Source organism: Littorina saxatilis, linkage group LG3 (assembly GCF_037325665.1).
Source record: "Littorina saxatilis isolate snail1 linkage group LG3, US_GU_Lsax_2.0, whole genome shotgun sequence".
NCBI classification, from domain to species: domain Eukaryota; kingdom Metazoa; phylum Mollusca; class Gastropoda; order Littorinimorpha; family Littorinidae; genus Littorina; species Littorina saxatilis.
The window spans coordinates 67,974,278-67,988,366 of NC_090247.1; the positions used below are offsets into that span (position 1 = coordinate 67,974,278).

General features: G+C 40.0%; 1 protein-coding gene across 1 annotated transcript in view; it reads left to right on the top strand.

Annotated features, from left to right (window-relative positions):
* Positions 1–9,344, top strand: part of LOC138963070 (protein C-mannosyl-transferase DPY19L3-like) — a 37,113-nt gene extending 27,769 nt beyond the window's left edge. Inside the window, exons 15-18 of the mRNA XM_070335072.1 lie at positions 529–611; positions 1,628–1,760; positions 3,443–3,598; positions 4,737–9,344. Of these exons, the coding sequence (XP_070191173.1) occupies positions 529–611; positions 1,628–1,760; positions 3,443–3,598; positions 4,737–4,886 (522 nt within the window). The 3' untranslated portion in view covers positions 4,887–9,344. The remainder of the gene's footprint in view (positions 1–528; positions 612–1,627; positions 1,761–3,442; positions 3,599–4,736) is intronic.
* Positions 9,345–14,089: the final 4,745 nt, after the last annotated feature.

A 14,089-nucleotide genomic window follows, 5' to 3' on the forward strand; every position in this document is an offset into this window, starting at 1 on the left:
TTTGAGTGCTTATCGACAATGCAACTGTGGATCGTAGCGCTGCGATTTGGTCGAAAACGGCTGGTGGTGCTAAAGTGGTCAATCGCACTTTCTTTGGGTTTAGTCGATATTTTTCAGCTCATGCCAAATTTGAGGCGAATCAGTCAAGAAACAAACACCCGAGCTATAAGCAAAGGAAAGTATGCATGAGCGCTTAATCGCATATAACTCTGGTGTTTGCAAAACGATTAGCTAGAATGTTTTCCCCAGAAAATATACCATCAGAATGTCATGTCATGCCAAATTTCAGGCAAATTGGACGATAAACACGTGAGTTATAAGCGGTCAAAAATGTGACAGAAAAACAGATTCACGTATGGACAGAACCCATTGTGTTTATACGTGAGTCCTAATCTATGCTTATTGGTATTATCGTATAATATATCATGTCCCATATAGGTCCTGGTTACCTCAGAGGACGTTAAACCCCAATAGTCAGTCATGCTTATTGGCCTTTTGCTTTCCACTCTTTCTCTTTTTCTCTCTCAGGCATTGCCACAGATATCTAAAGACTTGGAGGATTTGAGAGAATTCTGGGACCCTGATACTGTGGATCTCATGGAATGGATCAAGTAGGTTGCACTGGTTCTTCATTCATCTTCATTTCAGTGCCATTGACTTGTGTGCTTGCATTTTGCATGTGTGAGTGTGTGTGTGTGTGTGTGTGTCTGTGTGTGTGTGTGTCTGTGTGTGTGTGTGTGTCAGTGTGTGTGTGTGTGTGTGTGTGTATGTGTGTCAGTGTGTGTGTGTGTATGTGTGTGTGTGTGTGTGTGTGTGTGTGTGTGTGTGTGTGTGTGTATGTGTGTGTGTGTGTGTGTGTGTGTGTGTGTGTTTTATGGATTCTGTAGATAGGGTTGATGTTATAGACACTATAAAAAGTAAATTGTCAAAATGATCATTTTGCAAGCACCTTTGAAGGGGTCTTGCCAGTAATAACCTACATGAGTTTGGTGAAAATGCATTAGATTTTGCGCACTTAACAATATGTATACGCTCTTGAGCATGGTGTTCGTACTTTTGCGTATGTGTGACAACACAAAGAGAATGCAGAAAGTGTTATTAGCTGATTAGATTCAGACTTAGCGACTCCCGTGTCTGAAGACGCATGAGGCTGTCAGAGTGCTCCAGTTTATAGTGTATCCTGTACATTGGAACCCCCGACCTTTCAAAAACCTGGGAATGTCACATCCTGAAATGGAGGGAGTCTTAAAATGTGGTAATATTTACAGAGGTTATGAACAGAAAATTACATTTGAGAAAACAGGATCTTAAAAGGGAGGGAGTCTTCAAATGTGGTAAAATTCACAGAGGTTATGAACAGAAAATTACATTTGAGAAAACAGGATTTTAAAAGGGAGGGAGTCTTCAAATGGGAGTAAAATTCACAGAGGTTATGAACAGAAAATCTGAGAAAAAAAGATCTTAAAAGGGAGGGAGTCTTCAAATGGGAGTAAAATTCACAGAGGTTATGAACAGAAAATCTGAGAAAACAAGATCTTAAAAGGGAGGGAGTCTTATATTTGGGGGCCTTAACAGGGGGTCCACTAATTAACCCAAATTACAGCTTGTGTCCTTCTCTCCCTCGCAGAAGGAACACAGCCCCCATGGCCTCCTTCACGGGCAGTATGCAGCTGATGGCGGCCATCAAACTTTGCACTGGACGTCCGGTCAACAACCATCCACACTACGAAGACAAGGACCTTCGCCGCAAAACTAAACAGGTTGGTTATGGAATGACATAGTTCTAGGTTTCTTTTAACAAAAAAACAGGTTGGTTATGGAATGACATTGTTCTAGGTTTCTTTTAACAAAAATCCAGGTCGGTTATGGAATGACATTGTTCTAGGTTTCTTTTAACAAAACGACAGGTAGGTTATGGAATGACATTGTTCTAGGTTTCTTTTAACAAAAAGACAGGTCGGTTATGGAATGACATTGTTCTAGGTTTCTTTTAACAAAACGACAGGTTGGTTATGGAATGACATAGTTCTAGGTTTCTTTTAACAAAACCCCCAGGTTGGTTATGGAATGACATAGTTCTAAGTTTCTTTTAACAAAACGACAGGTTGGTTATGGAATGACATTGTTCTTGGTTTCTTTTAACAAAAAGACAGGTTGCAGGTTACGGAATGACATTGTTTAAGCTAGGTTTCTTTTACAGCTTCAGTACTGTTTTTGAGTCACTTGAGAAAAAGTGACTCTATGTAATCGGTCAGTGTTAGTCTGTCCGGCCGGCCGTCCGTCCGGCCGGCCGTCCGTAGACACCACCTTAACGTTGGACTTTTCTCGGAAACTATCAAAGCGATCGGGCTCATATTTTGTTTAGTCGTGACCTCCAATGACCTCTACACTTTAACGATGGTTTCGTTGACCTTTGACCTTTTTCAAGGTCACAGGTCAGCGTCAAAGGAAAAATTAGACATTTTATATCTTTGACAAAGTTCATCGGATGTGATTGAAACTTTGTAGGATTATTCTTTACATCAAAGTATTTACATCTGTAGCCTTTTACGAACGTTATCAGAAAAACAAGGGAGATAACTAGCCTTTTCTGTTCGGCAACACACAACTTAACGTTGGGCTTTTCTCGGAAACTATAAAAGTGACCGGGCTCAAATTTTATGTGAACGTGACTCATTGTGTTGTGAATAGCAATTTCTTCCTGTCCATCTGATGCCTCATGTAATATTCAGAACTGCGAAAGTGACTCGATCGAGCGTTTGCTCTTCTTGTTTCACATTTTTTGTCACGAGAAACTGTCACATGCCACTTGATCACTCAGCAGGCAGTATTTCTATCAGACGCAGATACTTCAAAAGACTTTCTGAAATCTGTGTGTATGTGTGGAGGGGGGTTGTTTGTATACTCTCAAAATTGTTATGGTTGCTATTGGTTAAATATAACAAAGCTAAAAGGAAAACTGAAACTACACCAAATTTACTGGCTTGATTAGGCTTTTGATAGACTGGTTGTTCCGAGGGGTTGCAGTTCAGAAAAAACAAGCTGGCTGTGTGTGCTCTAATGTCTGTATGGCTGTGTTTTATACCTGCATGTATGTAACATCAGAAGTTGTGAAAGAAACAATTAAAAGTCAGCAGAGACTTTCTTCTGAGATTTGTTAAAATCTCTTAGCAGAGCGAAAGAGAGAGAAGAAAGTATCCCTTCACAGACAGCCTATTGGGAGCATCAGACCCTCCTCAGGGGGGACCGAGATTTACAAAGCAAAGTCCCTTTGTGGGGGACGTATCACAATGAAATCTAGTCCTGAGGAGGACCATTGTTTTAGTACCTAGACCAGACACGTGTTTCGACACTATTATGTCTCATCAGTGGTCAGGTGGTACAGATGACGAGAGCTGTCAACCCATGGTATCCAACTAAGTAACTGCATGTATGTGTACAGCTGTACCAGGTTTACGGGCGGCGCACCCCACAAGACGTGCATGCCATCCTGATGGCACTCAGCGCTAACTACATCATCCTGGAAGACTCCATCTGTCTGGCCCCGCCCAGAAACAACTGTCGCACACCCGACATCATTGATCTCGATAATGGAGTGGTCTGTATACTTTGTTTGGATTGCTGTTTTGAGAATGTGTATATGTGTGGGTGTCAGTGTGTGTGTGTGTGTGTGGGTGGGTGTCAGTGTGTGTGTGGGTGGGTGTCAGTGTGTGTGTGGGTGGGTGTCAGTGTGTGTGTGGGTGGATGTCAGTGTGTGTGTGTGCGTGTCAGTGTGTGTGTGTGTGTGTGGGTGGGTGTCAGTGTGTGTGGGTGGGTGTCAGTGTGTGTGTGTGTGTGGGTGGGTGTCAGTGTGTGTGTGGGTGGGTGTCAGTGTGTGTGTGGGTGGGTGTCAGTGTGTGTGTGGGTGGGTGTCAGTGTGTGTGTGGGTGGGTGTCAGTGTGTGTGTGGGTGGGTGTCAGTGTGGGTGTGGGTGGGTGTCAGTGTGTGTGTGGGTGGGTGTCAGTGTGTGTGTGGGTGGGTGTCAGTGTGTGTGTGGGTGGGTGTCAGTGTGTGTGTGGGTGGGTGTCAGTGTGTGTGTGGGTGGGTGTCAGTGTGTGTGTGGGTGGGTGTCAGTGTGTGTGTGGGTGGGTGTCAGTGTGTGTGTGGGTGGGTGTCAGTGTGTGGGTGGGTGGGTGTCAGTGTGTGGGTGGGTGTCAGTGTGTGGGTGTGTGTGGGTGGGTGTCAGTGTGTGTGTGTGTGTGGGTGGGTGTCAGTGTGTGGGTGGGTGGGTGTCAGTGTGTGTGTGGGTGGGTGTCAGTGTGTGTGTGGGTGGGTGTCAGTGTGTGTGTGTGTGGGTGTCAGTGTGTGTGTGGGTGTCAGTGTGTGTGTGTGTGGGTGTCAGTGTGTGTGTGTGTGGGTGTCAGTGTGTGTGTGTGTGGGTGTCAGTGTGTGTGTGTGTGGGTGTCAGTGTGTGTGTGTGTGGGTGTCAGTGTGTGTGTGTGTGGGTGTCAGTGTGTGTGTGTGTGTGTGGGTGTCAGTGTGTGTGTGTGTCAGTGTGTGTGTGGGTGGGTGTCAGTGTGTGTGTGTGTGGGTGGGTGTCAGTGTGTGTGTTTTGTAAGTGTGTCTGTTGTGTCTCTTGTTTGACGACCGACTTTAAAGGCTGTTAGGTTGAGGTTCTTGTGAATGATATGTTTTGTCAAAAATGAAACGTTCCATGACCAACCTATTCTTGTTTTTTCATTGTCCGTGTTGTTCAGATTCCCGACGGAAGCGAACCGAAACCTGGCCTACAGCGCAGCACAGTTCCACGCTTCTGTGACGAGGTGCGACACCAGAAGAATAATTACGCCAAGTACTTCAAGGAAGTCTTTATCAACAAAACCTTCAGAATCTATCAAGTCTTGTAGCCTCCTCCGATCGATGTACTTATTTTTGTTTCCTTTCTTTTTCTCTCCATTGCACTGACATTTTTAAAGTGAACCTGGAAAGCTGTGTAGGTTTTCTGAATAGTTTTAACCTTTTACTTTTGACATTTTTCTTTTATCTCCTTCTTCTTGTTCTTCTTGTTCTTCTAGTCAGTCATTGTCTGCAGATCTATGAAGTCTCGTACCTTTCTTCTAGTTTTGTCCATTGTTTGCTAAGTCTTTTTTTTTATTTTATTTTTTAGATGTCGTTTCTGGCTTGTGTTATTGTTAATATATATGTCTGTTATTCGGTTGTGAGGGATTTGTCTTTTGGAAGTGTTATTCTCTCCTGGAGGTTTTTTCCCCCATCTGTGTGAACAAGATCAGGGGAGGTAAGGGCCCGGAGGGTTAAATGGTGTCGGTGGGTCTGCATCAGGGGAGTTTAAGGGCCCGAGGTAAATCCAAGATTGAAGTATGTGTAGTCTCATTTCCCTGCCAAGTTATTTCATTTTCATTTTCATTTTTCATTTTCATTACTTTATTGTCCCATCGCTGGGAAATTCGGGTCGCTTCCTCCCAGTGGAAAGCTAGCAGCAACGGAGTCGCGCTACCCAGGTGTCTGCGTGTTTAGGTGTATTCAGCCACCTGCACTTATGGCAGAATGACCAAGGTCTTTTACGTGCCATTGTGATGACACGGGGGTGGGACATGGCTTCCGTCTCTGGGTCGGCACATAAAGTTGACCCGTGTCCGTCCCGGCCCGAATTCGATCCTGCGACCTTCCGATCACAAGTCCAGTGCTCTACCAACTGAGCTACCGGGCGATAATAAAGAAATTATGGAATTTACTTTGCCATCTGCAGTCAGTGAAATACCAAAACTTATTTCAAATAGCCAAAACTTTGCCGACATTTTGAAAGAGCCACCAAAAAAAATACCTTAAACTTCCAAAAAATTGCCAAAACTTTGAATTCTATATTTGCAAATTTGCAGAGGAAAATAAATCCTGGCAACTTGCCTTGTGTGAATATTTCAAGATGCATTTTTATATATTCGTCAAATCTTGCCACTGCGTGTGCTTCCAGGTGTTATGCTTTTCAATGATATAATGAGGCTAAGGATGATGGGTATATGTATTTGACACTTTTCAATTCAAAGTTATCTTAGGCAGCCAATGTCCATGATCATATTTGTAAAGCCAGCATTTTTCGGCACTTCCAAACTGACTGCATGCACCTCTGTACAGAGGTTGTTAGCTGATTTTAAATACAGTACATGAACTTACAAATTTTATGACACATGTAGGATATCTACTAATCATATATGAGAGATCATAAAAATATTTGCACTTTTACATGTTTCAGTGTTAATGTACATTTTGGATCGTGGAATTTTTGTATGTCTGCTTTTGCCCAGCATTCATTGGATGTGTACATGTACTTATAAGGACCAGTACATTTCCTTTTTGAAAAACAATCATTAGCTGAGATCTAGTGTTTGCTTCACCAATTTCTGTTCACCTATATAAAGAACGAAAATGATTGGAAGCACATTGGAAGAGTTTGTGAGAGAGAGAGCGAATAAGATCTAATTTATTGTTATAAAAACAGCAGAGTGAAGAAATCTGTGTGTGATATATTTTGAGACGGAGAAAATAACATCTTTTTAAACTGGTTGCTGATGATCTCTGGAAGAGCAAGGTTTTGAATTTATATTATATGTTTGCCTAATTTTTCTGTTTAAAAAGTGTTCCTATTAAGGGAAGAATCCCAAGTATGGTGTTTTCATTTGACGTTTATTGTGGATCCAAACATCTCGATCTATAGCTTTGTGATACATGTAGTATGATGTTTGTTTGGTGATATTTTTTAAAGAGAAATAGGCTGGAAAAACCACACAATTTTGTGACAAATACTTGTTACTGTTTAGTTATCATTTTTGGTTTTGTTTGTTTGTTTTGTTTGTTTGATTTTTCTCCACAGAATTGATGAGACTTGCAGGTGTGGAGATTTAATCTCAGTTAATTACTTTATAGCTTTCTTTTATTTATGTTTGCCAGTACACAAACTTTTAGACCGTTATTTGATATTGTGATCTTGTTCTGTTCTTTCAATGGAGTTTTTATGATTGCTGTACTAATGAGCTTCATTGTTTTATGAACGTGTGAACTCATGTGGTTTGCGTGTATGATTGTGTAATTGTAAGGAAATCTGAACATGAAGAAGTGAGAAGACTACTATACCTTTGAAAATTATGGTATTTTTTCCAAGCGTTTGTTAGAAAGTCTTCTTGGTCAGAAATAGCAATAACTGTTTTAGATTTAGTATAGAAGTATTGCAATCACTGTCAGTAGACTCAACACTTGGCGATCAAAATATTGAGGTTTTATATTCACTGTTACATGCTATGCTATTGCACATAGCAAGTCATCTGTTAGCATTAGTATTTGCGGCTTCCCATAAAGTCTTTGCCAAGAGTCACAAAAGTATTAGCTCTATTTTTCTACCGAAAGGAAACCTATTATTACCAAAGAAAGAAAGATATTTTATAATGATGCTGTATTGCATTGCATATTTATGATCTCAGTAGGTAGACATGTCATTAACTGCAAAGACCTGCTTACGCTTGAGACAACCTTGTCTAAGTTTTAGTCCATTTTAGTGAAGAGTCATCCATTGAGTAGAATTTTGCGCTTGTGTAGATCCTGCTTTGTTGAAGTGTGCACAGGATCGATACATGCAGTTGTTTGTTGCTGCAGGCTAGCATCAATGACTACTCTACCAATCATACAGTAAAGTTCATATGCACCATTTTCTGCCAACTTTCAGCAGACTTCTTAACGACTTTTGTTGGTATAAAATTGATGGAAAATTATTGCTACCCCCCGCGCGACTAACGGATTCTGTTTCTCCTTTTACCCTTGTTAAGTGTTTCTTGTATAGAATATAGTCAATTTTTGTAAAGATTTTAGTCAAGCAGTATGTAAGAAATGTTAAGTCCTTTGTACTGGAAACTTGCATTCTCCCAGTAAGGTAATACATTGTACTACGTTGCAAGCCCCTGGAGCAAGTTTTTGATTAGTGCTTTTGTGAACAAGAAACAATTGACAAGTGGCTCTATCCCATCTCCCCCTTTCCCCGTCGCGATATAACTTTCGTGGTTGAAAACGACGTTAAACACCAAATAAAGAAAGAAAAAAGTTATTGCTGTGTGACCAGTTTGAAGTAGCTGGCTGATTTTCAACCTTGAGAAATGTGCAGACAGCTAAATATAGCCTCAACCAGACAGCTAAATATAGCCTCAACCAGACAGATCAATCATCAGGGAAAATTCCCTCCAAAATAGAAATCCAAAGATAGATAGACAGCTAACATTCCAAAATTCAGAATCACAAAACAAGAAAGGTTGGTTATTGGAACATTTAATTATTGACAAAACATAACGTTACATTCACAGTACAAAGACCCAGTGGTCTTTAGTGTGGACAGACAGGCAAACACTTAATAATAAACTTATCTAAAAAAAACCACGTGACTTGCTGGCAAGATGCCGGTGAGGGAAGCGAGTTGCATTTTGGCGACAATTTTGAGATAAGTTCATAATGTAATTGTATCATAGGCGGCGGGGATGTAGCTCAGTCGGTAGCGCGCTGGATTTGTATCCAGTTGGCCGCTGTCAGCGTGAGTTCGTCCCCACGTTCGGCGAGAGATTTATTTCTCAGAGTCAACTTTGTGTGCAGACTCTCCTCGGTGTCCGAACACCCCCGTGTGTACACGCAAGCACAAGACCAAGTGCGCACGAAAAAGATCCTGTAATCCATGTCAGAGTTCGGTGGGTTATAGAAACACAAAAATACCCAGCATGCTTCCTCCGAAAAACGGCGTATGGCTGCCTAAATGGCGGGGTAAAAAACGGTCATACACGTAAAATTCCACTCGTGCAAAAAACACGAGTGTACGTGAGAGTTTCAGCCCACGAACGCAGAAGAAGAAGAAGAAGAAGTATCATAAGTGTGTGTTTGTCTGTTCACTTAAAAGACCACTGGGTCGACATACAGTCATTAATGTAACGTTTTGTTTTGTTAATAATTAAACGTTCAAATAACCTACTTTTCTTGTTTTGTGATTCCCTCCAAAATGGGTCCTACATTCGACAGTGCTCAGCTTGCTTTTTGAGTCAGTTAAAAATCGTGTGCCCAACTTGTCGTTTGTTTTGTCAAAGACCAATATCAGAATGAATATAGGTCCCTGCATGGTTTTGTCATTCCAAGTTTTGACCGACTTCTTATTCACAAAAATGTTATTGTATTTATTTTTTTGTTTGAACACTTGGTAAAACATCAACCTGCTTATGCTTTCTTGTGCTTTGTAGTTTAATATATGCTGCATCACTTGCTTACATTTACTCCATTCTTTGTGCCTGAAAGAGATTCTGTTTGTATGCGCATATAATGTATGTTATAGGTGGCAGGGGCGGATCAGTTGCTTTGTAAGGGGGGGGGGGGGGCACTTTGAATCGAAAGTGAATGTGATGGCTGCAAAGCGCCCGAATTTGCTAGGGGGGTCCGGGGGCATGCCCCCCCGGAATTGTTTTTGCCCAAAGAAGCAAAATGGTGCCATCTGGTGCCATTTGAACTTAGAAATGGTCAGAGAATCAGCATAGAAATTTTTTTTTTTTTTCTTCTTCTTTTTTTTTCTTTTTCGGGGAGGGGGGGGCACGTGCCCCCTGTGCCCCCCCCCCCCCCCTCGTCCGCCCCTGGGTGGGGTACACTGTGCATGTACATGCATTCTTGAGTGCATTCATGTGCACTTTGGTTCTGTTTGCTTTCATTGTTTTCTCTTTTTCGTGTAACATTGGTATCGCTGTTGATTGTTATTTGCTTGTAAATTTTCTTAAACATAAATATAGCTCATATATTTATATGTTAGGAAATACATTTCTTCTGTTCAATATATTCCTCTTGGACGATACCCCAAAATAACTCAGTTTTTATTATACCTTAATTGTAACTTTGACTAAGGTATGACTTTTTCCCGTAGTGGGGCACTGCGGTTATGAAATTAAAGGCCCCTCCTGTTTTTGGAACCGCAGGAGCTTTCTAGTTTGCTGTTAGGTAGATTTTTGGTTCCTCTTTCCTGTCATGCTCTCTTTTTCTTCATGAATTCTTTTCTTTTTTCTGCCTTCTTGCTCATTCACCTGTATTTTTTCCAAAAATCTCTTCTCTTGCCGCTTGTCTCGCGATTCATGTATAGTTTAATCTGTTAGTGTTCTGATGTAAGTCCAGCAGTAGATAGGTTAAGCCTATTTTAACATACTGGAAACTGGTAATCTTCCAGTAGGTATTAATTTAGTTTTACTAAAGCCTGCTGGGACACAAGTAATGGGTTAGTGCATTTGTAAACAGGAATCGCTTGACAAGTGGCCCCCTTCATCCCCCCCTTCCTCGTCCTGATATGGCTCTGCGTAGTCAGCTGGACGTTAAGCAACAAACAAACAAACAAACAAAGTATGACTTTTGACTGTCAGATACCCCCTGCGGGTTAGGGGGAAGAATTTACCCGATGCTCCCCCGTAAGAGGCGACTAACGGATTCTGTTTCTCCTTTTACCCTTGTTAAGTGTTTCTTGTATAGAATATAGTCAATTTTTGTAAAGATTTTAGTCAAGCAGTATGTAAGAAATGTTAAGTCCTTTGTACTGGAAACTTGCATTCTCCCAGTAAGGTAATATATTGTACTACGTTGCAAGCCCCTGGAGCAAATTTTTGATAAGTGCTTTTGTGAACAAGAAACAATTGACAAGTGGCTCTATCCCATCTCCCCCCTTTCCCCGTCGCGATATTACCTTCGTGGTTAAAAACGACGTTAAACACCAAATAAAGAAAGAAAGAAATGACTGTCAGATCGAGACAGTCATTAGAAGCGTTTGAGTTGAACAATGACTGCCTCGATCTGTGTCACATGTCATATTTTAGTCAAAAATACAAATATCATGTATGTATCCATCCATTTTACTTAGAATTCCTTTATTTTTTTATGATTGAACACACAAACATGAACTCTTTTTGTTGTCTTGGCTAGCCGCCTAAATATGAGGTTCAGTTTACCTCTGACATCACATGGCTCAAAGAAGGGAAATCCAGTGTTCAATCGATACATTTTTTCTGAAAATTGTCCATGATATAGTAGGCCTGTCCTTACTGTAGCATAATGCCCTACACAATCTGGCACAGGATAAAGTGCACGGCAACTGTGGCATAATCTTTGTCCATGAATATTGCTTTTTTTCTGGGCGAGATTGTATTTACACATATATAGTTGCTTATAAGGGCAATATCCTGTTGTATGTTATGTGTGCGTGTTGCTGTAGCTATACACAAGGGCCATTAATATTTAAACAATGAATTTCCCCCAGCCTCAGAACAAATATCACTGTACTGGTTCAACCAGCCTTGTGACAAATCATTATCCATGTATTTGGTCAGCTTGATCTCTTAGGAAACACCCCTGAAGCTGACATGTACAGAAAATGAGAAACAGTGGAACCCCCCCTTTTAAAACCTCAAAAAAAGCCAAGAAAACAAGGTCTTAAGGGGGGACAGGGTAGGCAAGCACTTTTTTTTTTAATTTTGGAAACAGCTTGCTGCTTGTTTGATTTTTGCAAGCAGAATAACCTAATTAAGGGAAACCATTTTAAATTTTGAGTGAAAAGCAATTTTTGGGGGTTTTATTCACCAAAATGTGAGAAAAACGTTATAAAATGTGCTTTTTTTAAAATGTTGCAGTTTGTGAACCAGTTTATGCTTTGATCCAATTTTTCTTCTTTGCAGCAATATGTGTGTGTTTAATAATTCTGTGTATCGAAAAGCATTTCTAAGCAATATATTGTTTTAATTTAGCATTTTCAGTTACCGGTTCAGTTCTGATAAGAAAAATACATGAAATCCTAACTGTCAGACTCATAAAAACCCAACCAATGCACTGAACTCTTATTCCATACACAGAACTGATGCTGTACAACTCATAAACAACATATACAAAAACTGAACAAATCCATCTAGCCTTTCAAAAGTTGCAACATTTTAATTGTAGCATTTTGTCTGAAAATTACATTCAGAGAAAACAGCATTTTAAAGATTTGAACCAGTACATAAAAAAACCAGTAGCACAGTGCACCCTGAATTCATATGTTTTTATCAGAATGACCACTTTACTATGTAGGGAAAAGGATTTGACAATCAAATTATCAGGATTTTTTTTATATATATCATATGAAAACAACCATCTTTGTTTGTACCGATATGAAAACATGAATCAGAACCAAACTGTCAGACTCATAAAAACCCAACCAATGCACTTAACTCTTATTCCATACACAAAACTGACGCTTTACAAATCATAAACAACATAAACAAAAATGAAACAAATCCATCAAGCCATTCAAAAGTTGCAACATTTTAATTACAGATGTTTGTCTGAAAATTACATTCAGAGAAAACAGCATTTGAAAGATTCCAACCAGTACCTCAAACTAGTTGCACAGTGCAGCCTGAATTGATATGTTTTTATAAGAATAACCACTTTACTATGATGGGGAAATGATTTGACGATCAAATTATCCAGACTTTTTTTAAAAAATCATTTGAAAACTCATCTATGTTAGTGCAGATATGAATCAAAACGAAACTGTCGGACTCATAAAAACACAAGGAATCCACTGTATTCTTATTCCATGCACAGAAATGGTGCTTCACAAATCATAAACAACATATACAAAATTGGAACAAATCCATCTTGCCATTCAAAAGTTACAACATTTTAATTACCACATTTTGTCTCAAATTACATGTAGAGAAAACAGCATGTAAAAGAGTCTCACTAGTACCCCGGTAAACTAGTACCACAGTAGAGCTTGAATTAATGGGGTGTTTTTTTTTAACCAGAATAACACTTTAACTATGAAGGGGAAATGATTTGATAATCAAATTATCAGATTTTTTTGATTTAAAAAAAAATCATATGAAAACATTAAAAAAAGTCAATTATTTGTGTTTGTGCTGATATGAAAATATTGATCAGAACCAAACTGTCAGACTCATAAAAACCCAACGGATGCACTGATTTCTTATTCCATTGCATAGAAATGATGCTTCACAAATCATCAACAACATTACATAATTATATATACACAAATGGAACAAAGCTATCAAGCCATTCAAAAGTTGCAACATTTTAATTACAGTATTTCTGTGCTCAATCCTAACACTGCAGCAAATTTCTGTAAAGCTGAATGTCCCTTTCCATGTACCAACATGGTCATACGCGGATTATTTAAAATGCAACTTTACCACCCGAAGCGTTGCAAACACCGGGAGAAGAGTAAACAACTGCAGACTTGAATGCAGAATGGACACTCATATGCACTCCAGATGCAGGGCCTGTGCAAATCCTTGGGCTGATGCATCACCTTCTTTCATAATCAGACTGCTATCAGACAAGCATTCAGTACAGGATATAAACCTTTCAGCAATAGATTGAGCTGATCAATGTTGACAAAAGCCCAACACATGTCAGCGGAGTGACGTTGCACAGTACCAGTATCCATATCTGCTTGTGATGGGTCAGAAGATGGCAAAGTATCTGTATCTTCTTATGGTTGGTCAGAAGATGGCAAAGCTGATGTTTCTGCTGTGGAAGAGGGTAGTTCCGGTTTAGCAAACTTTTCCATCAGGTCAATCTTTCTCCTCGCTGCCACCACAGGAGGACTGGCTCTCCCCTTGCTCCAACCTAATAAATACACAAACACTGATTTAATATTTGATACAACTGTCCATGGTTTTTGTTTGTAATAAGCTGCAAATTTTAAGACTCAATATAAACGTCAACAAGTGCTTGTACTTTATTTTGCAAATGACCATGTTACATGGGGTGTACCTCAACTTTTTGGCTAGGCTGGTAAATCAGAAATCCCAATCAGCCCCCAACCACTGAACCAGGCGGGTTTTCTTACAACCACCTCAGCGGCTCGTACCCACATATGTCGGTTGACGAACACACACACACACACACACACACACAAAAGACATTCATTAATTAATTGGCCCCTATCACAAAATGTACATGTCAAGTTTACTATGGGATTAGAGTAACCACACAATCACATACACACAGGAACTAATACTGAAACTAGCTGAATTATTTTCTTTCT